General features: G+C 42.1%; 1 protein-coding gene across 2 annotated transcripts in view; it reads left to right on the top strand.

Annotated features, from left to right (window-relative positions):
• The first annotated feature begins 5,228 nt into the window (after positions 1-5,228).
• pde4ba (phosphodiesterase 4B, cAMP-specific a) overlaps positions 5,229-18,366 on the top strand; it is a 192,986-nt gene continuing 179,848 nt past the window's right edge. Inside the window, exon 1 of one of the 2 annotated variants that reach the window (XM_040034990.1) lies at positions 5,229-5,660. In XM_040034990.1, coding sequence (XP_039890924.1) covers positions 5,645-5,660 — 16 coding nt within the window. In that variant the 5' untranslated portion in view covers positions 5,229-5,644. The remainder of the gene's footprint in view (positions 5,661-18,366) is intronic. The other variant, XM_040034991.1, reaches the window with a different exon arrangement.

Here is an 18,366-nt window from a genome sequence, read left to right on the forward strand (position 1 = left end):
ACAGCTCTTCAGACTAATAAGTAATGAACAGTGTGAGATGGCGTGGGGCGGATGGAGCCTTTTTTTTTAATAAAGCTGCAGAGAAATTGGGCCTTTTTGGCTTTCTGAACAAACAGCGCAGCAGTGATTTCACCTTTCCCTTTTGTCCTCGTATCAATATGTTTCTGAGGTCTGTAAAGCTGTGAAATACAGACACTGAACAGCGCTCCAGATGCATCATTAGACAAAACGGCTCTGCCACTGGCAGCGCAACACGAGACCTAAAACTGCAACATCTTATCGTGCGATTTCTCACAATGCTAAGCCGACTGATCTGCATAACTCGGTCTCGATGCTAAGCACTCCCACATGCACGATCGTCTTCTCTCCCACATAAAACGTGGACGATACTTGACACAAGAGGTTGCAAAGGGTCAATAATGTGCTGCCAGAAAAAAGTACATTTTTGCATTTATAGCTGACTGTCATTTGCTATATATGGGCTGCTGCTTCTTTTCAAAACTAACAGTTTGAGCAGAAACCTGCACAGCTGCAAGACAAGATTAGACATGCTGTGTGATGGTATTGAAAGAAGGAAAGAAACAAACCTTTAAGGGAAAAATAAGTCATGAGCAACGATATATTAGTTTGAAATGCCATTTCACGGTCACTTGAGTCACTCTAAATTCAACTGAAGGCTGAACGTGAAGGGGAAACGGTAAAAAGCAATAATATGAGTTTCATATCGGGAAGCTTTGCATAGCTAAAATCTCTGTTCTATTGGATTGAAATGAAACGCAGCTCTTGTACTTGGATTAGAGTAGAAATTCATTACACGACTAAAGCTTTCACTCTGGGACATAATTTAAGGCCGACTGTTGGAGTTTACTTATATTTTCACCCCCTGCAAATAAAATGTAAAAGATCTTTTCGACTTAAAGCAGCAGAAAGTTATCAAGTGATGTTCAGCTACAATAACGTTGGGCTTTTATCTCTCTTTGATAAATTGTAGCTGTGTTTTGACAGTATATAGATTATGAGTTTTGCTGCTTGAAAGCCTGGAAGAGCTCAGGAAGAGTTTTTCTTTCTGAAATTATTTTGATTAATCTAGGTCAGCAAAAGCTCTCGTGGACTACTTGAATCATTCGTGACAAATAATATATATTCGTGGGTACAAATCAACCTATAAATGGTCTGTGTAGCACAGTTTGGTGGTGTTTGATAAACAAAGCCAGATGGAAACCACACGCGTAACGTGATATAGTGACATACTGCGTACGGTTTAGTCGCAGATTTATAACGGCGGACGCCAAAATCAGAGATTCACGACCTCACAGCAGAGTAAAAATAATAATGTCCCCACATTATTCTTCATGTTGTTGACTACAAACAAAGATTATTTATTGCAACATGGGAATCACTTCAAAAGTGATTGGAACTTTAAAAAAGAGGGAATTTGGGAATTCTGTGGGATCGTGTTGCTGAAAGGTTAATAATAGCTCGATGAATATGAATATTCATACAGTCGGCAGCTGTAAGCTGTCCATCAAAACAATCAGGAGGAGCGTGAAATCACTCAGCTAAATGTAAAGAACAGTTTGATGTTTAACTAATATTATTTTGACTCATCATTAAACAGTTCATCAGATGCACAAAAGAAAGAGACTTAGTGATTAAATCAGAATCAGAATCAGAATCAGAAAGGGTTTATTGCCAGATGTTGAGGAGGTTTACAACATTAGGAAATTGCTGCGGTGCTTCAGTGCAACATGCTGTCATAAAAATATAAAAATAAGAATAAGAATTAAAAGTGCTAAGTGGATAGATATATACATGATATATACATGAGTGCAGGTGGTGATCAGTGCCAAACATGGAATGATGCAGTGAACACAGCGTAGGGTCATGTGTTAGTGGTGGGAACAGTCATACGGTTATTGTTCATGTGTCCAACAGCAGAGGGGAAGAAACTGTTCTTGTGGCGAGAGGTTCTGGTGCGAATGGACCGGAGCCTCCTGCCTGAGGGGAGCAGGTCAAACAGACTGTGTCCAGGGTGAGAAGGGTCAGCTGAGATCCGAGCTGCACGCCGCAGTGTCCTGGAGGTGTACAGGTCCTGCAGAGATGGGAGTCTGCAGCCAATCACCTTCTCAGCAGAGCGCACAACACGCTGCAGTCTCTGTTTGTCCCTGATAGTGGCTCCAGCGTACCACACAGTGATGGAGGAGGTGAGGATGGACTCGATGATTGCAGTGTAGAATTGCATCATCGTCCGTGTTGGCAGGTTGAATTTCTTCAGCTGCCTCAGGAAGTACATCCTCTGCTGGGCTTTTTTAATGACGGAAGTGATGGTGGGCTCCCACTTCAGGTCCTGGGTGATGGTGGTACCCAGGAAGCGGAACGAGTCCACAGAGGTGATGGGGGTGTCAGTCAGGATGATGGGGGGGAGTGGGGCTGTGTGCTTCCTGAAGTCCACAATAATCTCCACTGTCTTCTGGGCATTCAGCACCAGGTTGTTGTGGCTGCACCAGGACACCAGACGTTCAACCTCCCTCCTGTAGGCAGACTCATCCCCGTCCGAGATGAGTCCGATAACGGTGGTGTCATCTGCAAACTTGATTAGCTTGACAGACTGGTGGGTGGAGGTGCAGCAGTTGGTGTACAGGGAGAAGAGCAGAGGAGAAAGAACACAGCCCTGAGGGGAGCCAGTGCTGATGGTCCGGGAGTCCGAGACATTCTTTCCCAGCCTCACATGCTGCTTCCTGTCCGTCAGGAAGTCAGTGATCCACCACAGTATGATATAGATGATATATATGATATATATGAAGAGATGAAAATAACTGTTTCATCTCTTTGTTATTAGAATAGAATAGAATATAATGCCTTTATTGTCACTGTACAGATGTACACAGTGGTGGTTTATAGAGGGAAGTCCTTGGATTGGAGGGATGAAGGAACTGTGTTGTCAGTGCATGTGTGAGTTCAGGCTGGTCGTGGCTTTTGGGAAGAAACTATTCTTGCGTGTCTGATGCACCTGCAGCGCTTCCCTGAGGAAAGCAGGTTGAACAGGTCAAAAACAGGCTCTGTCCTTGATGATGTGTGATGCTCTGCCGAGGCAGTGGGAGGAATAAATGTCCATCAGGGAGGGGAGAGGGCAGCTGACGATCTTCTGTGCTGCCTTGACTCAACTCTGAAGCCTCACTCTGTCAGCTTTAGTGCAGCTGCCGTACCATACTGTGGTGCAGCAGGTCAGCAGGCTCTCAATGGGCGAGCAGTAGAAGGTCAGCAGCAGGTTGGAGTCCAGCTCGTACTTCCTGAGGACCCTCGGGAAGTGCAGCTGCTGCTGGGCCTTCTTGACGTCCGCTGTGATGTTGTCTGTCCAAAAGATGTCAGCGGAGATGAGGACACCAACGAACCGGAAGGTTTGGACCCTCTCCACACACTCCCCGTTGATGTAGAGGGGGGCTAAGTCAGCGCTGTGCCTCCTGAAGACGACAATGACCTGTTTGGTTTTCTTAGTGTTCAGGGCCAAGTTGTTCTCTGAACACCAGGCTGCCATCTTCAGGACTTCCCCTCAGCAGTCTGCCTCGTCTGCCTTTGATATGAGGCAGACTACCATGGTGTCATCACAAAAGTTGATGAGTTGTTGTTGTTGTTGTTGTTGTGGGTCGAACTGCAGTCGTGGGTTAAGAGACAATATAATTCATAATCTGATATTTTATCTACAGCAGAGATGAGAAAATGGCAGCAACAAGTTAAAAAGCCAGGACTGGAAAACAAAAGGTCAATTTTTTGTTTGATGGCGCTAAAAAGAAAGAGTTGGATGATCATTTTAACCAATTAGATTAACTGGCAACAAATTGACTGCAAATTGTGAAATAATTTCACGCCATAAACCTGTGAAGAATTTAACTCTCTCATCCTGTACAGTACATGATATCATCAAAAGAGTCAGAGAATCTGGAGAAAATAAAAAATCAATACTGGATGCTTGTGATCTTTGGGCCCTCGGGCAGCACTGCATTAAAGAGAGGCACGATTCTGTCATGGAAATCAGCGCATGGGCTCTTCCAGAAACCACCGTCTGTGAACACCATATGTGAGCGTGATCCAGAAACGCTGGGCCAAAGCTCACCGGACATGGACTGAGACGAAGTGGAAAATGCTTCCGTGGTCAGATTAATCAACATTTGAAATTAACATGGACAACAAGTCCTCCAGACTAAAGACAAGAAGGACTGTCTGACTTTTGGGACATGTTGCTGCCATCAAAGTGAATGTGATTAAAATCTGGGTGTATTCTGTTTGCACTTACATTTTATACAGGGTTTCAACTTTATTAAAACTGGATTTGTACATGCTACAGCAGGGGTGTCCAACTCCAGCCCTCGAGGCCTGGAGTTGGACACCCCTGTCCCAGGGATCAGAGCACAAAAATGAAGGTCCAAAACAAATTTTTGGAGGGAGGCCTCCAAACATCCACATCTCTGCTTACATACCTGAAACTGTGTCTTTCAGGGTTGTGATGTTAGTGTGCTAACAGCTTCACCAGATTGCCGAGGATGTCTGCAACGCGTTTAACCTGAACCCAACCAGGTAGGACACCTATCAGCTCAGCTATAACAAAGGTCTGTGTGCAGAAATGTAAAACCATTTACACATTTTAATTAAAGCTTTTAAAAGAGCAACTGTAGCCAGGTAAAAAAAAAAAAATCTAGTGGAGCACATGCACCAAAAACGACTCTTTTTTTTCCTAACATGCATTAAGACAATGTCTGGGTACCAGAGCCGTGGCCTTTCTATAACTCATAAGATAGTGATAGTTGGTGATGATTCACAAGGCTGGTCTGTGCATGTGTCACTGAGGACACCTACTGTAGGAGGAATGACTCCAAAAGGGTTTGTTTTATGTCTTTTGGTTTTCATTAACAAAACTCATGTCTATGAATTCTTTGAATTTGTAAGCAGACATTATTTATTATGTTGAATTCGATTTTCCTTTGTGTATATAGGAGTTACACGGTGACAACGTTTATTTTATTACGCCCTTTAAAAATGTGTCCAAACGGTCTCCTTGTCTTTTTATCTGTGCTTTACTCTGCTGATCCCTGCGTGTTTGACGTCCCTGGTCCCACACCAGACTGCCATGCTCTCATCTCGCCTCTCTCTCTCTTCCTGCCTCTCAATTGGTCCGCGCTCCGTGTCTGCTGAGGCTGAGGAGGGAGGGATGATCGTTGAGGCTCACTGACTTTCAGATGGATTTCAGATGCGAAAGCTCGCACATGCTCTCCAACCTCCCCCATCAACACATAAAGCAGCTCGGTCTGGGAACGGAGCTTCCGAATTGTTAAACGACAGGATATGCAACTGAGACCAAAGGTAACCAGTTTGGTCAAGCGTTTCGGGTTTGTTACAGTTTTGTTTAAATCTCGGAAAAAGTGGGTAAACCAGAGACCTTTGATCATGTGAATAAAAGAAAGGGGGGGGAAAGAGACAGAAACGAGCGAGGAGCCTGGATAACAGCTGTAGAGCGAACATATCCCAGCAGAGGATGGCGAGAACACTTGCTGAGACGGAATAAAAGACCTTTTCCGATGTAGTGACAGCGGATCTCGTCCGAAAACAACGCGCAAAGAGGCGCCGGGATTCCCTTTGTCCCCACGTGTGGATGCGCTGTGAAGAAGGTAATCGGGAGGCTTATGAATGTTATCATATCGCATTGGATTTACTGTGTTTTTTTCCCTCTTTAAACATCTGCGATGTCGTTTGTGTTGATGTAACTAGCAGCGCTGAACATGATTTTTACTGAATGAAAGTGATTTTAGATCGATGATGTGGATTTTGTTTGTCTCCTGTCACCTTTAATACATGGACAAGTTCAGCCTAACCCCGGGCGGTGATCTCAGGTGTTTCACCTGCTTTTTATCACAACATAGGAAGCTGCGTCCTCTCAACCCTTTGAATCGTGTTATAAATATTACATAGAATTAAGGTATTTACATAAGAGTTTAAGGGATTTTAGGCTTAAGTTTGTGCGTTTAACATGAAATCATTTCCTATGTGAGGTTTTACAATTAGTTTTCATCTTTTGATCTGTATTTACTTTTGGGTCCAAAAGCTACAAATGCATGAAAAGGAAGCTTCAAAACTGGCGGCATGTTCCTGTATGCGTCAGTTGTTCTGGGTGACCAACCGTCCAATGTCTCCATCCGCAGGACAACATGATGAAAATGAAAAGGTTGAGAATCATATCCTAAGGCTGCCACAGTCACCAGATCTCAGTTGAAACGGGCACATATGTCGTGACCCAGCCTCCCTCGACAATATGTTGCGTTTTTTTTGTCACCTGTTGGTACCTGCTCACCAGCTTTAGTGTCAGTGATTTAAAATGACGTGTTGGTGTCACAGCTCTGTCTGCAGCATTGTTATAAAAATCATCCACAGCAGACTCGGCTGTCAAAAGTGCTTATTAGCCCTAAGAGTGCACACAGGTCAAGTTGAGAAGCCTGAGAAAAGTGCACGACTGTTTTATTGTTCTCTGAATAGTTTTTAAAGCTGTTCGGTTACAACCCCTGCACTCAGCCGGGACGGAGATGAATTTTCCATTCTTGCATGAGGATTACATTACTATGTTCCCACATTTGGAGAGCTGTCAACGTACCTGCCTGTCACTGAGTTTGACACTTTGGTTTCCAGCACTGCACAGAGCTGTTGCTTTTCTTGCCAAACTTCAGGAACCCTTGTTATTTGCAAATCCTAAACAAATACGACCCTTCGTTCAGTTGTCGCTCAGAAGCTCTAACAAAGGAATACATGATCTTCTATGAACAAATAGCTTTTTAATCTGTGGGTCATCTACCAGTCACAAGGTTGCTGGTTTAACCTGCATGACAAAGTATCCTTGGGCTGAACTCCAAGTTGCCCCTCATGTATCTGTGTAAGAGTGTGCGAGTGTTAGTCAAGCTGCTTAGGCATAGACAAGAGTGTGTGTGTGTGTGTGTGTGTGTGTGTGTGTGTGTGTGTGACTTAGGCTCGTAATAAAAAGTGCTTTGTGTGTTCAATAAGGGTACAAAAGTGTTGTATAAGTGCCAGTCCATTTACCATTTGTAATGCCAAACTTAAGCGGAAGAATGACAAGTGCACAGACATCTTGGTTCTTAGTGGCTTTTACAATATCACACAACAACCTCAGTCTCTGCCACTGTGAGACAACCTCACAGAGGATTTTTTTGTCAATCGAGTTAATTTCTGGATTTCATTATATCAGCATTAACTGTCCCTCCTCTGTGTTCTGCGCTCAAGAATGAACGCCCCCTCATGCTGGCACTGGCAAAACTTCCAGCTAATGGCCACGAGGACAAAAATCTTAAATCTGTTTTCATCCTGAATAACAGCAGCTTAGAGTTTAAGTGTGAACTCAGAATCTGTTATTATTGAATCAGTTACAGACATTTCACGTCTTCATGTTCTGTTTCTATTGTTTTTCTATATCAATTGTACATATTTCTCCTGTTTGCTATTTATTCCTGCTGTCTACTATTTATATTGAACTCCGGCACAGTTGGTGTGGAGCACTCAGTTTCGTTGCACATGTACAGTGACAGTAAAGGGCTATTCTATGTCAAGAAGCACTGCAGATGTGGATATTTGGGTTTTTTAAGGTCCGTGCTGTATGGAGATGTTGTACAATAGGAACTCTGGGGAGATCCTAACCTGACAGGTGTCTTTCTTTGGGAGCTAAAACTGTGAACAAACACAAAAATCAATGTACTGATGGGCTTACTGGCAGGTGTGTTTCCTTTCTCTCATTGGCCTTTTATCTCGGATTCTTCCCCCTATAGATGCCCTGATACTCTCTGTTTCTCTTATCCTGTCTTCATGCCTCCACCTCCCTCACCTTTAATCCGTCTCTCTGTAGCTGCCATTTCCTTACTGGATGGGTGAACTATGTAGCAGCGTTTCATCCATTTGACTTGCTCCATCCAAAACTCTGGGCTCTATCGATCTGTTGGCTTACACACCATGTACAAATGTGGAAAAAACATTGATCTATGAGCAGACTTTAGTGGAGAGGCACCGGCATATCCAGCACCTCAGCACGTGTATCTAGCTCTGATTTTGACTCGAGGTATCTACAAATTCTTAATTAGCATCATTATGAGGGTAGAAACTGGTTACACTAACCCGCAGCGAACACTTTGTAATGTGGCAACCTTGATGTGCATGGTGACGATGTGGATTATGCAGTGGGCTTTCCATGCACAATAAACCTTCTTCATATTAACTGGAGTAATTGTGCATTCAGTAATTTCTCACCCAGTGTGCACGCCGGCTAATTAGCCTGCTTAGAATCATCTTCTATACATTCACCCAGTAAGCAGCTACACAATATGATCACAGTACATCAGCACCATTGCCTAGAATAACAGCTCTTTCAACGAGCATCCATCCGCTCACCTCTTTATTTCATTTTCATTTGCAGATGAAAACAGAGACTGCTCAGGCTGTCAGACAACAACATAGGAGAACGAGCAGGATTTAACTCGCAGTAATTCAGTGCCCATACAGCACCGTGACTCCAGAGGTACTCTTTGATTAGCTCTGGGCATCACAATCCATTTCCAACAAGACCCAGCTGACACATGCCCTACATCACAGCTCACCTCTTACACAGTAGACAGGCACGGTGAGTAAATAGCTTTACAAAGTCAGACTACACACTTCAACTCGTGTTTTGCTGATTCTTGCAGCATTGATTTCAAGGGATCTTGAGACTAACTTGTAGTCTGCTGCTGCTACAACTATGATAGGTGTTGTTTCTGCAAAGCAGAAGTCAGGAATAAGCTGGAAGTAAAGAGGTTCCTTATAGTTCTCGAGTGAAGGTGAAGCAGGGACATTGCAGCTCATGTTTGATGGGTCTGTTTGTCTGTTTATCTCTACATCTCTACTATATATGAGCCTTCTGTGGAGGTCTGATCCCAAAAGATGTGTACCTGCAGAGAACTATCGACTAAAACTGGTTACTGGACATAACTCCAGATGAATGACATTTTCTTTGTAGTCTGTATTTAGACATTCAAAACAATATTGTAGGCTGCCAATAATGCACCGATGTTCCAGTCTTTCTAGTCTGATAGCTCAAACCTACATTTAACCATATATGGATACAGTGCTCTACTCCATACACTTTACCTTCCTCACATCCACCAGCAAACTACCAGCAGCCTTTGGACTGGCAGAGATGGGCAGTAACGCATTACAAGTAACATTACATTACGCGTTACTTGAAAAAAAGTAATCGGATTACAATTGCAAAAGAAGTAATTCGATTACTGTTACTTTCCTATAAACATGCTGCGTTACTAAACCGTTGGGATTTTGTTTGGGAGAGTGTCTCATGACAATGACGTACGAGCGTGCGACGTCCGTGGCAGCAACAGACGCGTCGAATTTGAGCGAGCAGCGAGCACGCTGCCACGGGGATGTGACATTCACAGAGAAACCCCCGGATCCTCCCACTGACAGGACCGCAGTGGGCAAACCTCCACCCGCCCCACTCCTGCTAAAAGGGGACAATAGATTTAAAAGCTGCTGAATCTTTGATTTTATTTATTTCTGCTGTTTTATTTGCATCAATTTGAAAAAGTGTAAACACAAAACGTGATTTTGTTCTTTATGCTGGAATATGCAGACAATGGGTTTAAATGTTAAACACATTTCTTCAAGTCAAAGACGGCTGCATATCATTTTTGTTTGATGCAATGGGCATAAAATTAAAAGATTAAAAGTATTTTTGAAAAGAGACTTTCCGAGACTTTGCGTTATAACATATCCAGGTTGTGTATCATGGTTTTGAGAAATAACTAAGTAACTAATTACTTTTGAAAATAAGTAATCAGTAAAGTAATTGAATTACTTTTTTGGCGAAGTAATTAGTTACTAATTACTTTTTTTCAAGTTCCTTGACCAACACTGGTGGTAGGAAGTTCCACTGAGCTTATTTTCTTAAAGCTAATTGTTGGAATCGTTCAGAATGGCAGAGCCACATTTAATAAAAATCATAGTATAAATCAAATCACGAGGCCTATGCTGCACACGTGGCCTACGTGTAAAGCCACCAGTGTGTTCATCAACACAATTAAGAACACAAGAAACTAACCTGATGTCACATTGCAACTTTTTTAAGTAAACTTTTTTTGTGACCCTGCACCCAGTGAAGATTTGCTGACCCGACTCGCTTCACACCTGCAGAGTTTTTCCTCGTCTATATATATTTAGGCTCCTTTATATCAAGATGCTCCAGTCTGCATAAGAAATTGCTGCACCTGCTCAGCTGTCATTGAGGAAGAGGAAGTATATGTCTCGGGACTGCCTGACCCAAGACTACTGTTGCCCTCATATGCGTCATATTCAGCTGTGCTGCTCTACAACATGTTCCACGACATGTTTTTCCCCCTGGTCCCCGCCTTGCACCCAGCCAGTTGTCATGCTGTCATTTTAATTGCATTATGGATTATTTCCATGGCAGGGCTCAGTTTTGGTCCCAGATGGGATAAAATTAAAGGTTGGTTTAACTTCTCCATGATGCATAAGTGCATTTACTTGCGCAGCCTTTTATTTTGTGGCTAATTAAGAAATAGCAGCATAATCGTTCACACTGGCATCTCTTTTCCTCCGTGACACTGATTATATTTGTCCTGGCTTTTTTTGGGAGTTGGTCAAATACTCTTGGCAGATCCCTCTCAGGCTGAAAAGGCATCTGCTAAATATCCTTGAACCAAAGAATTGGTTTAAAAAAGCAAAACAAAAACCCTTATATTCATGCAAACAAGGGGCATGCCAGTAACCAATTATCCCTGTTTTGGGGAGTTCCAGGGTGAGTAGACAAATCTGCAGAGACTTGTGTTTTGTAAGCATAATATGTTTCCTGCTGCTAATATCTGTGCTGATTTTTTTCCCTCTTGTGTAGCGTCGAGGCTGTGCAAGTCTAAACATAAATCCCCAGGAGAGAGTGTTTCTTCTTGTGTGTTCTTGTTTTTCTTAGATCAATGTTTAATTTGAGAACTGCTACAACATACACTGTATGCACTGAACAGCCCGGAGGTATTGTGTCACCGCAGAAACATGTGACAGTGGCCATCCATCTCTAAGGATTCTTCTTCTGTTGAGAATAAAACGAAGTAATGAATTTAAAGAGGAATTACCTGCTAACATTCAGTACATAAATAATTCAATAGCAGAGGAGAGATTTGTTGCATTATTGTAAGCTTTGAACATAATTGTGTTAGAAGTGCAAAAACTTGTAGCAACATTTTCATAACAATGATTCAGTAATAAGCTTTATATTAAGAGCACCTTTAATGTTTGGCTCTGTTTAAATTTTCCCTTTGAATCTTCTGCTTTTGCCCGTCTGTCAAAACACTTTGTAAATCCTCTTTTAAAGTCGCAGGAGAAGCGCGCACACCCAAGTACACAGAAATATGCCGGAGGATGATTTTAAAAAATTAAAAATTGAAAAATTAGGCAGCATTTATAATAAACAACACAACTAGAAGCTTGAAAACAGACGGTCGAAACACAACAGATGACGTCACGTAAAGTCATGTGTGGTTTTATTATATAAAAGCAAGTCTATGGAAATTTAGAAGCCGTTTAAAGGAAATCACTGATTCTGATCAGGCGAGGGGTAAAGCAGATGGGGGGGCCCTGAGATCATCTAGTACAGCGTGGGGAAAAGAATTACTTAGAAAACCACTAGACACTACAAAACTAGTACGACAAGTATTCAGTAAGTGATCGATGTAAACTATCACTGAAGTGCCGTGCGTGTTCTTGAAACCTTTGAGTAACACTGAGTTGGCATACTTCAGTTTGTCTTGCAAGATGTTTCGTAAAAACATAATTCAGCAGCAAATCGTCTCTAATATCTGATTTAATTCGATCTAACACGAACGAGGACACGTAAGCTTGATGAGCAGTGCTCACCTTTGAAAATAAGCTCTCATCTTCCTCTCCTGTCTTTTTTACATCGTCTCCGTCTGTGTTTCACACATGAACTTTTTCAATTTAGCTCACGTTTTGTGACAAACTGCACAGAAACAGCTTGTGCGCTTGCTGATGTTGCATTTTAAATGACCTGCCACCGAAATCTGTCACGGCTCTGCGTCCTTTTGACCCAGCATTGTGAGTTTCTTGTGTTTTGGTAATATTTTGTGTTCTGGTTCATTAGTAGTCTTAGTTATGCTGTTTTGAGTTTCCTATATTCCCTGTTTTAGTTCCTTGATTGTTAGATTCCCTCTTTTGTCTTTGCCCTCGGTGTCTCTCTCTCTGTGTGTCTGGATCTATATGTTTGTGTGAGTCCTTGTGTCTTGTTTCCTCCTTCGGTGCCCATGTTCCCCTCCTTGTGTGTCATCCCATGTTTCCCCAGCCTGTCATGTCTGTCTCGTCCCACTTTCCTCCGCTCCCGTGTCAAGCTCGTGTCAGTTTTGCGTTCCTTTATTTCCTGTTTTATTGTGAAAGTCTCGCATCCCTTGTTCCTGTGTGTTTCTCCGTATGTTTAGGTTCAGGAATTCCAGTTTATTTTCATTTTGTATCACCTGCACGCCAGCAATAAAGCTGTGTTTTTGAGTTTAAGTCTGCTTAACGGCACACAGCAGGTTCATGACAAAATCTGTTCATGCCTGCTCCTCTTCAGTAGCTGGTAGTGTTGGGGTTGGTACTCAAAAACTGTAATGCATTTCACATTACCTTGTTTTGTTTTTTTTTCTTAAAAGTAATGCAGCACCTTACGTAATTACTCACCAGACAAAGTAATTTGTTACACTATTCGTTTACAACTTTCACATTATTTTGTAAAATGAACTCACACAGTTTGTCTCATAATTACCAGTTAACAATATAAACCTGCAGGCTACAGTCCCACACACCAACGCAAATCCCTGTCCTAATGACGACACACATACAACACAAAAAAAGTTGAAAAACAGCCCAAAGAGACTTCAAAGCCATCGCCACGACGATTCTGCCATAGAAACACGAACAGGTGGAAAGGAGGCTCTAAGTTGACCTGCTGAAGTTCTGTGACGGGTTGAGGTTGGAGACATCATCACTCTGTGCAAACGGTTGCGTTGTGTTAGTAGCATAACCCAGTGGTTTCTGTCCCAGACACACTTTACCACGGGATTCTCATCCTTCTGTAAAATAAAAATAATATCCACACCTCCACTCCTGAAGACTTGCCGACCCTTGTAATGAACCTAACGATTAACTGCAACTGTAGCGTGATCACTGAATTAAAAAAAATAACAAGTTATACGTTGTTTAAAACTGGCAGCTAGTTGAGTACAGTGACCACAACTTTACGGCTGCACCGTGAACTCATCACAGGATGCGAAGGAGGGATGTGCTGAAGATAAAGCTGGGATGAAACCGCATGAAATATGAATGCATGAATTCTGAATTTCAACCGAACTAAACTGAATCACATAAAACAGTTACTCACTTGGAGAATAAAACTGGTGGAGTGTTATTCTGGTTTGCTCTGGCAGCGTTTCAGCTACTCTGTGAACCCAAGATAACCCCTGAAATGTTTACTTCAGGCTGGCTCCTGAATCTAGTTGCTTTAAAGACTTCACAGTGGTATCCACAAACCAAGTTTGAAGTGAGCTTTCCCCTAGAATCCTGGCATTGGTCAGCTCTCTGGTTTCTTTTTGTCAGTGTCTTTGAATAAAGTACAGAACAGACACTATTTTCAGGCAGCACAAATGCACTGGGTGCAAAAACAGCAGAACCTCCCTATGCTAACCTTAGCTGCCTGTAACCAGTGTGTGGTGGTAACTAGAAAAATAATGTTGAGAATACAAAACAGAGCCAGCAGAAGCAGGAGTAGACATGGGGATGGACAAAGGAGTGTGAGGCACAGCCAACTTGGAGTGGCAATTAGGCTGAGCGTCAGGGCCATCAGGGCACAGCAGGTACTGGAGATGTAGAGGACAGCACAGCAGGACCGAGGTCCCGAGAGCCAAGAATAACCAGGCCTGCATCACCTCGAATCCACAGCAGGGCCAGGATGCAGAGAGGGTGGAGGAAAACATGACAGAGCAAAAACACAAAAAGGAGATCGTGTAGTAAAAATACTGTTGAGACACAAAGAAAACACAGGCAAGGGCGGCGGGAAGCATATCTGCAGCAATTTCTTGTGAAATTGAAAGGAAAATGAAAAAGCTTTTGTTGCCTTTACCAGTGTCCCTGCTGCTGCATGCGTACTTATGAGTTTTACTTTGTAATTTTTCTTTTTTGTAAATGTGAATGAGAGAAACACTCCACGTTCCCACTTTGGGCTAAGAAGCTGGATCTTTATCTTCACATGTTCCCGTCACATGCAATATCACTCTCTTGCTATTGCCATAGTTACCAGACCTTCATTCCTTCTTTTCCTGTAGCATTCATTTATTTATTAAACCCTTACATTCATCGTTGCATCATCTTCACTGGGAAGATTTTATTAGACTTTTTCTAGCCTGGTCAATATACTGTAGATATTGCAGGACGGCTCCTCCACAGCTCCACAGGCTTAATGAAATTGGCGTTTAATGGTGGACCAACAGGAAGTTGCATTAGTTTGAGATCATATTTGAGAAAGAAATCGGGAGTAAGAGTTCCTAATTGCAGTATTTATATGTTTAATTATGATATTTGCATTTTCGTTGTCAAATTCGTGCATTAGAATGTGTGAGTAATTTGTTAAAGACACTCTGTGTTTACAACAAAACAGCTATGAGTCATATCACATGGCTCTCATCCAGAGGGGGTATTTACTCAGCTGTGCGGAGTTGTCTCACCACGAGCTTATAATAAACATTGTTGCCAACTCTTGATTAAAGCTGCTAATTTTTAAGAGAGAATTTAACTTGGAAACTTTGCTAAACTCTGCATGTCTTTGTTATAGGTTCTCTTCTCTCACTGAGCACTGAAAGCACGAGCCTCATTCACCCAGTGTCACACATTCATATAAGCACTTTTTTGGACACCTAAGCACCTTGTTTTACATGCACACACTCACACGGATGCATCGGGAGCAACTCGGGTTCAGTATCTTGCCCGAGGATACTCTGACATGCGGAGTGCAGTAGCCGGGGATCAAGCTACTGATCTTCTGATTGTAGATGACCCACTCTACCTCCTGAGCCTTCACTGCCCACTAGCTCGCAGTGCCTGGTATTCCCAGATGGTCTCGCGTCCAAGTACTAACCAGGCCTCTCCCTGCTTAGTTTCTGGGATCAGACGCGCTCTCAGGCTATAAGACTACTGTAAATATTCAAAGACTTCAATAAACCATCCAAATGCTGCTTATTAGCCTCTGTAACGTTATTGTATTGCAGGCCACACGCTGTTTATAGTCCGTTTAAATGTCCAGTTATAAATATTCAATCTTATGTGTTGCTGTTTTTTTTTTTCCTCTGAAATTCTCTGTGTTTCTCCGTCTCGCTCTTCTAGACTCTGACATCCTTTAAATGAATGTTATAAACAAATATAAATAATCTTGGTCATTAATTTAATGAGTGAATACACAAATGGATGCTGTCTTCCTCATCTCTGTGTCCGTGACTGAAAGATTACCCTCACAGGGCTCGAGCTGACAGAGATGAATAACTAGAAAAAAATGAGCAGCATAATTGAGAGTAATGAACACGCCGAGCTGCCGGCTCGCGTCTTTGTGCAAGAACTGATGAAGTGATTGAAGGACGGGCTTGGGATTGATTTTCTGTTATATTAGTGAGAGGTGTGATAAAGATCCCCTCTACATGCATGCTATGGAAATACTAGTGAGACCGGGACAAACTTTATGGTTTATGGAAATACATCACAACAAGGAGAAGAGACACGAACATGCTACAAGTGTAGTCATCTGTTTCTGCAGGCAGTGCTGACCACATCGGCCGGTTTCTACTCCTTTGCCTTCAGGTCATTTTTATGACTTATGACTCTTCATATGCAAATATAGGACACATTGATTACAGAGACGGAGCCCTAGGCACAATGTGACCAGACGTAATGTAAAATCTAAAATATGATGATTTGAATAATACATTTTCTCTTTTTAAGAAACATTGTAACACCTAAAGTCAAACCTTCACTGTTTTCAATTCAAATCTTCTTGAATCAAACTGAACATACTGCACATTAATTTGCACAGTAAAGGAGAAATGAGATAAACGATAACACAGAGGGGCACACTGAGAGCTGTGTTCTTGAAATATGCTGTCAGATAGTACAGGGGTCAACTTTTTTTGGTGTGTTCAAATGTGGAATGAAAGGAATTATGAATGTAAAATATGAATGATGTCTGAATATGTGCTGCTACAGATTAAATGTATGATCTCCAGAAATAATCTGGTTTATATCAGAATAATAGTACAACAACTGTTTATAGTACAATACTACATTCGGTGTCTAATACACGGCCGTGTGTGGTTACCTGTAGTTTAGCTTAATGGGTTTGGATGCTGACATTGCTTAAAATATACTGGTACTGATACTGGTCTTAAAAGCAATTCCTCTTCCTGGAGTCGACACTTTAAAAGAAACAGTACAAGGCATCCAAACATCACGCTACGCTGAGTCGGCAAATAAAACGAGAAAAGAGGGTCTGCAGGTTTCTTCTTCGGGCGATCACAGCTGTCGGTGTAATACAGCATTATATCAGACTGTTGGTCAGCTAGAGCCATCACACTTAAATGAAATAGAACACAATTATTGTCATTAAATATACCATAAATTATCCTGCTACTGTCTATAGTGATTATGCTGCATGGATTAAAATAATGAAAAACTTTAGTCTGAAGTCCTCCATAATTATATCCTACATTTTTAGATATATCCCACAATTATTATCTCAGATTTGTCTGTGTTGTTGATATTTGTTTTATTAATGAACACCCAAACACGGAAAATCCTGTTCAAATGTAGCAATTTATGTAACCACAGCAGGTTAAGGGATAATAAATCTTACCTGTTGGCATGTTTTGTTTTTAACTCTCTTACGCATGCATTTTATTCATTTTATTTCTTTTATTTCCATCCATTCTCTTCCGCTTATCCTGTTCAGGATGGCGGCAGGGCTGGAGCCTATCCCAGCTGACTTAGGGTGAGAGGGAGGGTGCACCCTGGGCTGGTCGTCAGTCTGCCACAGGACACAGACATTCGCTCTCACATTCACACCTATGAGCAATTTAGAGTTTCCAATTAAACTAACCCCCCCAACCGCATGTCTTTGGACTGTGGGAGGAAGCCGGAGAGAACCCACACAAACACTGGGAGAACACGCAACCTCCACACAGAGAGACCCCGCCCTTATGGTGGAATTGAACCCAGGACCTTCTTGCTGTGAGGCAACAGTGCTAACACCGTGCTTATGTTTTGTTTTGTTTTTATTTAATGTAATGAATTTAATTATTTATGAGGTTTTTTTTGTTCATTTTTTAATGATTCATTTTGGAAATACTTTTATCCAACATTCTTACAGTAAGCTTGTAGTTGAAATATGAAGTTTTGACTCAAGGAAACAGTGGGGCTTCTGCTGACAGTGCCATGGATGCAAGCTGAGATCAGCACCCGTGTAACACATTTACAGTAACTGTCAGTAACAGCTCTGCTGTCTTTGCTGTTGAAAAGCAGAGTGTTATTTACCAGCTCTGACCGCTCTCTCTCTCTCTGTTGGAAATAATTGATAATATAATTACAAAGTCACCAGTTGTCTAAAAGCACAGGTATGGATCTCAGTGATGCTGCAGGAAGCTCCTGCCAATGCTTTTTAAACCAGGTTTCCAGGTTACAATCGGTGGTCGGTGTCATTATCCATTAACAGTGTGGTCTGGGTGGCAGCTCAGATATGTAAAGTTTATGTTGCATCCTGAGGTTTTTGATATTGGTGCTGAAACCTTGAATGTTAAGCGTGTTTTTCGTAAAGTATTTTTAAAGGATTTTCCATAATTGGTGTGAGATTTGTTTGAGTGAAAATGAAGGTAAAAGGGTGTGCTGTGTGCCAGAGGTCTGAGCTTTATCTACCATGCATTAATCCGCCCTTCTTCCACCAAACACAACACAGAATCACACCGCTGCATCCTGTAATTATTAGCTCCTCTTGAACCTGCCAGTAGTGTGAGCACGCTGTAGCTCCAGCTTCTGCTTTGCTATTTTGCATTACACCATTTGGTAATGAACGTGCTGTTGTTATTTACTTATGGGCATTAAATTTAAGCAAGACCAAATTGGGGATTCGCATCAAGCCAAGTCAGGATGGAAGAGAAACCTGCAAATAAAACCCTTCTCTGGACCGATAACTCGGAAATCCTGTGATTCTGCAGAGCTCATTGGGTGTGGGGTTTTTTT

This window comes from Simochromis diagramma, unplaced genomic scaffold (genome assembly GCF_900408965.1).
Source record: "Simochromis diagramma unplaced genomic scaffold, fSimDia1.1 OVJJ01000816.1, whole genome shotgun sequence".
NCBI classification, from domain to species: domain Eukaryota; kingdom Metazoa; phylum Chordata; class Actinopteri; order Cichliformes; family Cichlidae; genus Simochromis; species Simochromis diagramma.